Source organism: Mus caroli, chromosome 5, assembly GCF_900094665.2.
Source record: "Mus caroli chromosome 5, CAROLI_EIJ_v1.1, whole genome shotgun sequence".
Taxonomy (NCBI): Eukaryota; Metazoa; Chordata; class Mammalia; order Rodentia; family Muridae; genus Mus; species Mus caroli.
In genome coordinates this window covers 117,622,319-117,630,304 of record NC_034574.1, presented here as the reverse complement: position 1 = coordinate 117,630,304, position 7,986 = coordinate 117,622,319, and the positions used below count along the sequence as shown (strand labels likewise).

At 48.0% G+C, this 7,986-nt stretch overlaps 1 protein-coding gene across 1 annotated transcript in view; it reads right to left on the bottom strand.

Annotated features, from left to right (window-relative positions):
- The window catches only part of Tctn2 (tectonic family member 2), a 32,184-nt gene that overhangs the window by 12,350 nt on the left and 11,848 nt on the right, over positions 1–7,986 (bottom strand). Inside the window, exons 9-11 of the mRNA XM_029477800.1 lie at positions 6,066–6,131; positions 3,181–3,315; positions 1,909–1,986 (exon numbers count right to left, since the gene is read on the bottom strand). Coding sequence (XP_029333660.1) covers positions 1,909–1,986; positions 3,181–3,315; positions 6,066–6,131 — 279 coding nt within the window. The remainder of the gene's footprint in view (positions 1–1,908; positions 1,987–3,180; positions 3,316–6,065; positions 6,132–7,986) is intronic.

Genomic DNA, 7,986 nt, shown 5'->3' with positions numbered 1-7,986 from the left:
CTGTCCTCAGACACACCAGAAGAGGGAGTCAGATCTTGTTACGGATGGTTGTGAGCCACCATGTGGTTGCTGGGATTTGAACTAAGGACCTTTGGAAGAGCAGTCGGGTGCTCTTACCTGCTGAGCCATCTCACCAGCCCTCCATCCCATTTCTATATCAGGCCGTATTAACCACCATTCCTGGATACCAGCCTCTCCTAATTATTTTATTTATCGCAGCTTATCCAAAATATTACCATATGAATATTACCACATCTCAAGTGCTGAGTGGTCCCATGGGAATTAACAGGCACCGAGAGGCCAAAAGATGGTGAAATGAGCAGATAAATGAATAGAAAGCTGGTGTTAGCCTTTCCTGGGGTGAGACAAATGATTGCGGTCAGGAGGCACAAGCCCAATGCACTGGTGGGGTAGCTCACAGGAGTGTGGATGACTGTAGGGCAGCAGCATCACTGAGAATCCCACCCAGCAGCGTTGGCGGTGGACGGTTACCTCCCAATCGCACACACAGCTGGGGCTGGAACAGGCCTGAGCTTGTTGGGGGGTCTCTCGTAGACACAGTCAGCTGCAGTTGCGCTGACTGAGGTAGTAATGACAACTCAGAGGACAGTGGCCCATAACAACAGCATCAGGTTTCCTAAATGGCCAATGGCACCAGGTGGTAGTAGTACTGTGCCTCTAATCCTAGCTACTCTGAGGGTGAGGGAAGGCATAAAATCAAGAGTTCTAGGCCAACCTTAGCTACACACAAACACTACATCTCAAAAACAAAACAAAACCAAAAATCTCCCAGGAGCCAGAGAGATGGCTCAATGGTTACTTGCTGCTCTTCCAGAGGATCCAAGATTGGTTCCCAGCACCCATGCTGGGTGATTCACAACTGCTTGGAACTCTAAATTTGTGTAATCTCACACCCTCCTCTGTTCCTCATGGCACCTGCACACAAGTGGCACATGTGCATGAACACACACACACACACACACACAAATAAATAAATAAATAAAAATAATTTTTAGACAGGGGCTGGAGAGGTGCCTCAGCAGTTAAGAGCAGTGGCTGCTCTTCCAGAGGACCTGGGTTCCATCCCCAACACATACATAACCACTCACAACTATTCCAGTTGAGAAGAACAATTCCAGTCCCAGGGGGATCCAACAGACACACATGCAGGCAAGACACCAAGGTATATAAAATAAAAATAAATCACTAAAAAAAAGTTAAAGCAAAACAATAACAACAAAACCATCACAAAACAGCCAGGCAGGGTGGCACAAGTCTTTAACCCCAGTACTGGGAGACTGAGGCAAACAGATCTCTAGTCCACAGAGAGAGTTCCAGGACAGCCATGGCTAGCTACATAGAAAAGCCATATGATCCAGGCAGTGGTGGCACATGCCTTTAATCCCAGTGCTTGGGAGGCAGAGGCAGGCGGGTTTCTGAGTTTGAGGCCAGCCTGGTCTACAGAATGAGTGTCGGGACAGCCAGGGCTACACAGAGAAACCCTGTCTTGAACAAAAGAAAGAAAGAAAGAAAATCAAACCAACCCACGAAATATAAGAACAGAAGACCAAAGGCCAAAGAGAATAAAATTTGCATGCAAAGCACCATTGTATATTAAAGTATAAATCTGAGGCAGAGGCAGGTGGATTTCTGAGTTCGAGGCCAGCCTGTTCTACAGAGTGAGTTCCAGGACAGCCAGGGCTATACAGAGAAACCCTGCCTCGAAAAACAAACAAACAAAAAAAGTATAAATCTGCCTCAGGAGAAAGTGGACTGTCGTGGGGTAAGAAAATAAGGAAACTGGTCATAGAGACAAACACAACTCAAGACAGTTCCTCATGACCATGGGGCAGCTCAGGATGCCACCCTAAGATCTGTGTAGAAGAGCAGCACTGTCATTCATCCTACCTGGATTTCCAGAAAATTCCTTCTCAGCACCACTGTGATGGCTTAAAAACTTCACTGTGAATCTCTGGGTCATCGTTCCTAGAAATCAAAGAAGCCAGAGACATAATGTGTAGCATTTTGTTGGGAGAAGAAATTAACTCCCGTGAACATGATGCATGCATGCTGTAAGGCTGAGGCAGGAGGATTGCTTTGAGGCTGAGGCCAGGGTCCACATCAAGGCCCTTTCTTGAAGAGGATAAAAAAAAAGAATCAAACCAGGAACAAGCCAGGTGGTGTTGCACACGTTTAATCCTAGCATTCAGGAGGTTGTGAGTTTGAAGCCAGCCTGGTTGACACAGAAAATTCCAGATAAGGGGCTATGCATTAGACCTTGTCTTTGTGACCAGGCTGGCCTCGAATTCAAAGATCCTCTTACTTCTGCCTCCTGGGTGCTGAGATTAAAGGCATGGGGCAGCATGCCCTGCCCAGCCTATTCTTCTCCTTATTTATTTATTTATTTATTTATTTATTTTCGAGACAAGGTTTCTCTGTGTAGTCCTGACTGTCCTGAAACTCACTTTGTAGACCAGGCTGGCCTCAAACTCAGAAATCCGTCTGCCTCTTAAGGCGTGTGCCACCATGCCCGGCTCTTCTCCTTATTCTAAAGTTACGTTTTATGTATTTTGCGTGCACGTATGTGACAAACATGTGGAGGACCAAAGACAACTTAGCCTTGTCAGATCTTCGGGATCCATCTTGGGCTGTCAGCTGCAGGTGCCTTCAGTGACCAGCAGAACTCTCTTGCCAGTCCGATGGTACTATTTACATTACTATTGCCAATTTTAATTGCACATCTAAGTGTGTGCATGTGTGTATGCCACTGCAGGTGTCTATGGAGATGCTCAATCTCCTCTGAGCTGCCTTATGGAGATGCTGGGAACTGAACCCAGGACCTCTGGAAGAGCAGCTGAGCCAAGTACTATCTAATTTTTAAAAGAAAAATCACTTTTATTTTCTTGTTCTTTCGGGACAGGGCTTTACTGTATGTTCCCGGGCTGCTCTTGAACTCACTACCAATCCTCCTGCCTCAGCCTCAGGAGTGCTGGCATTTCAGGTATAAGTCGCCAGGCCTGGCACAAAATTACATTTGCTGTGCAAAAGAATCCTGACTCCTTGATTCAGTGAAAGAAAATGCACAGGATTAAACAAGGCTGGCTTCACTGGAGGGGTTATAGTTCCGGAAACCACTGGAAAGGGAGACACTTCAGACAGAGAGCATTCTGTACCCCTCACCTCTCTGCTGGGCACTGATTTCTGCCCTGATGACTGTGATGTCTAGGCCGCTGATGGAATTATTTTGCCATCTGAAGACATAATGTTCTTCCACATTCACGTTTCTGGGGGCCGGTCCAACACTTAAAATTGTGTCTGCAAAGACGAGAATATGCACATAATGAAAACTACTCGTTCTGGGTTGCAATCTGTTCCTGGGGCTCCCGCCAGCCCGACTCTCCAGCTCCCTCAGGAAGCTGGGCCACCTCTCCTCCATGGTGCTTCCTGAGGTCTCCTGTCAGGGTGGGCCACATCCTCTATTCCACCTCAGTTCCCTGAATAACTCTGTCCCTTTCCTTTGATTCCCGTGTCCCCAGTGCTTGGCTCATAGCTTGAGCACAAGTGTGCACGCCCCAGAAGCAGGGGCTTCTAAACTCACAGCCAGGAACAAGGTCATAAACCAAGGGAAAGGAACGAAAACCACACCTCCATTCAAAACAAAGGGCTGCGTACATCAGCCCCACCCGCACAGCCGCTGGGGGCGGCATCCTGGATGCAAAGCACTAAGTACCAGCAGGAGAGACAGCCCAGATCCCCACAGGAAGCCAGCTGTGGGAGCCTGTCATCAGTTCTGGTGCTTAGCCTGGCAGAGAATAAGACTCCCTGTTTCAAACAAGGTAGGAGACGAAGACCCAAGGCCTCTGATTTCCATGCATATGCCTCCATTCATAAACAAGCATACACACACATCATATATCATACACACACAGACACACACACACAGAGACACACGCCTGCTGCACACACACAGAGATCAGAAAGTAAAACAGACATGAATGCATGAATGAACATGCTGTGCCCCTGAGGATTCTTAACCTAAAAGTCACTTAAGAAAAGCCTCTTTGGGGGGGGGGAGGGGCTGAAGAGATGTCTCAGCTGGTAAGAGCACTGACTGTTCTCCCAAAGGTCCTGAGTTCGAATTCCAGCAACCACATGGTGGCTCACAACCACCCGTAATGAGATCTGACACCCTCTTCTGCTGTGTCATAAGACAGCTACAGTGCTCCGGGCGTGTTGGCACACGCCTTTAATCCCAGCACTTGGGAGGCTGAGGCAGGCAGATTTCTGAGTTCGAGGCCAGCCTGGTCTACAGAGTGAGTTCCAGGACAGCCAGGGCTACACAGAGAAACCCTGCCTCGAAAAACCCCAAAAAAAAGAAAAAAAGACAGCTACAGTGGACTTATGTATAATAATAAATAAATCTTTAGACCAGAGCAAGCGGGGCCAACCGGAGCGAGCAGAGGTCCTAAAATTAAAAAAAAAAAAAAAGGAAAAGCCTCTTGGGTAGCCAGGTGGTGGTGGTGGCGGCGCACGCCAGCACTTGGGAGGCAGAGGCAGGCGGATTTCTGAGTTCGAGGCCAGCCTGGTCTACAAAGTGTAGCTCAGGCTACACAGAGAAACCCTGTCTCAAAAAAACAAAAAAAAAGAAAAAAGAAAAAAAAAAGAAAAGCCTCTTGGGACCTGCGAACTGGAGGGGACATTGCAGCGCTCGCCATCAAGGCCTGTGGGGAGGTGGCTGAGGTCACAGTCAGTGCACAGAAGCCAGGCAGGCATGCAGAACAACAGAACGTGGATGGAACACCACGCAACTCCGCTGATCTGACATCAATTCTTTCTTAAAGATTTATTATTTGAATTTTATATATACAAGCGCTTTGCTTGCATACGTACGCATCTAAGTGGATGCACCATGGTGTGTGACTGGAGCCTATGGAGGGCAGAGGAAGCCTGGATCCCCTGAAACCAGAGTTACAGATGTGAGCCACATCTGGGTCCTCTGCACAAGCAGCAAGTGCTCTTAAGCACTGAGGGCCCGGCCTCCGCTTTCACACTTGACACTCTTGTGTGTTTATGTATGTGTAGGTGCTCCTGTGTGTACATCTGTGTACATGTCCATGGGTGGATGTAGAGGTCAGAGTTCAAGGCTGGGTATCTTCCAAAGTCACTATCCTTTTTTTTCTTTTTTTCACATTTTTATTTATTAGTGTGTGTGTTTGTGTGTGTACACATGCCCTTGCATGTGCCCCCAGAAAATAATCTTTTTAAATTTGTTTAAAACAATAATAAAAATAACTTTTTTTTTTTTTTTGGTTTTTCAAGACAGGGTTTCTCTATATAGCCCTAGAACTCACTTTGTAGACCAGGCTGGCCTCGAACTCAGAAATCCTCCTGCCTCTGCCTTCCGAGTGCTGGGACTAAAGGCATGCGCCACCACGCCCGGCTAAACAAATACAACTCTATGCTTTTGCCTCTCTCTTGCCTCTTTCCCCCTTGTTCCCCCTCTCTCCCCAACCTCCCTCCACATGGTCATGGCCGGCCTCCACTTCTCTACTCTCTCCTTCTCTCTGCCTTTCTCTGCTTCTACTACTCTCTTAACTCGCCTTCCCATGCCCTGAATAAACTCTATACTAATAAACAAACAAACAAATACAAGCCGGGTTTAGTAGTGGAGGCCTTTAAATCTCATCACTTAGGAGGCAAAGGTTTGCAGATCTCTGTGAGTTCAAGGCCAGCCTGGTCTACAGAGTGAGTTCCAGGACAGCTAAGGCTACACAGAGAAACTCTAGCTTGAAAAAAACCAAACCAAACCAAACCAAATCAAACAAACAAACAAAACCAAATATAAACCAAATAATACAGACACAGTGGCTCATTCCTTTAATCCCAGCACTAGGGAGGCAGAGGCAAAAGCATCTTTGTGAGTTCAAAGCCAGCCTGGTCTACATAGACAGTTCCAGGACCACCAGGGTCACAGAGTGATAACCTGTCTCAAAAACACAATAAAACAGAAAAGAAAGAGCAAGCACGTTTTGTAGAGATGGCATGAACATGTGACACTGACATACCCGGGCTGGTGATGAACTTGTCCAGGTCAATGGCTTCCTCATAGGTTACTGTTGGTGTGACCGGACCTAAAAAGACACAGGATTAACTTCCACAGCAACACGTGATCCGGTCTGTCATGGTGGCGCTCACCTACTCACAGGAGGCAGATCAAGGTGATAAGAAGCCAGGCTCTGAGTCACAAACTTACATTCCCAACATTCAGGAGACAGAAGGAATAGGAGTTCAAGGTCACCCTTGGAAATAGTACCTCAATAAAGGAAGGGAAAAGGAAAAAGAGAAAGAAAGAAAGAAAGAAAGAAAGAAAGAAAGAAAGAAAGAAAGAAAGAAAGAAAGAAAGAGAGAGAGAGGGAGAGAGGGAGGGAGGGAGGGANGAGAGGGAGGGAGGGAGGGAGGGAGGGAGGGAGGGAGAGAGAAGGAAGGAAGGAAGGAAGGAAGGAAGGAAGGAAGGAAGGAAGGAAGGAAGAGAGGAGAAAAAAGAAGAGGAAGGAAGAGGAGGAGGAGGAAGACAAGAAGGAGGAGGGCTACGATGCAACCATGCCTGTGGTGAGACCCCTCCCACCCCTGTCCCGGCTCCCACACCATCAGAGGCTGGGATCCCTCTGTTCCCGTCCCCTCACTACACCTGCACAGGAGGATGGTAAGAGCTGGTACCAGCCGTGTGTTGTAGCTCTGCAGGAAGAGCCGCGGGGTGGAATTTACACGGAGCGGCCACTTTGGAAGAATATTATGTGGCCTAAACTCATCAAGTAAACTGCACGGCACGGTGATCCCATTCACAGGACTGTGCCTAAGGAAAATGAAAATCTATACCACAGAACTGTGTCTCCAAGTGCTCACTCCAGCACTGGTCCCAAAACCAGCTGAGCTCTACAAGAGAACAATACTCTTGCCCTGTCCCTCCAAGAAAAAACAGCACAGATTTGTGCTTTCAAAAGATGACGATAAGCCAGGCAGTGATGAGGCACACTTTTGATCCTAGCAGAAGCCGGTAGATCTCTGAGTTTGAGGCCAGCCAGGGCTACAGAGAGAAACCCCATCTTGAAAAAATAAAGAAAAAAAAAGCGTAAAGAGAAGAGGAAGTCTGGGGTGGATGAGGTCCCAAGCCAATGTATATTTTGACATAAACATGGACTCTGAGACCCACTGGCCCACGATAAACTGGCAAAGCCATTACCTGTATGGGCCAGGCTCAAAACACACAGCAAAGCTTTCTTTGGGAGTCCCAGGATGAGTGTTTTTGAACTATTCACCTGCATGTGCAGAGACTAGCAAGTGTGGTCCCTCATGGACGTTTACAGCCTGAGACCCATGCCTCCAGAGACCTCCTCCAGAGACCAGCTAACCTCCCCCTGCATGGTTCCTAATGCACTCGCTGAGGTTCCCGGTTATCACAGTAGCAGTTAGAGAACCCTACCCAACCCATCCCAGTTTCACATTGTGTGTCTCTCCTTTCTTCAGTCCTCCCTACCCCCAGCCAGGGTTCCGGGACCCCAAGCCTCTTGGGATGCACCTGCAAAGGAATGTTTCCATCAGGGTGAAATGCAGCAACAGAGGAGAGATCGGTGGCTCGGTGCTGAAAAGCTGCCAGCGCCCTCTGCAGGTGCGAAAAGGTCCGGGGCTACTCAGAAGCGTGGGGTATACAGTATAAAGTATAAAGAAAGCTGCTGCCACTCACGTGACACAGTAAAGCCCTGGCGAAGGGGTGTTACTCAGTCCTGGAACAAGGAGTTCCACGCCCAGTGCAGAGAGGAAAACTCCACGGACATGCACAGGGTGCTTGCTGTTCAATCAGATTGAACTCTTCCCATGAAAACTGCCATCCTTGGGGCTGGAGAGATGGCTCAGCTGTTAAGAGCACTGACTGCTCTTCCAGAGATCCTGAGTTCAATTCCCAGCACCCACATGGTGGCTCACAACCAT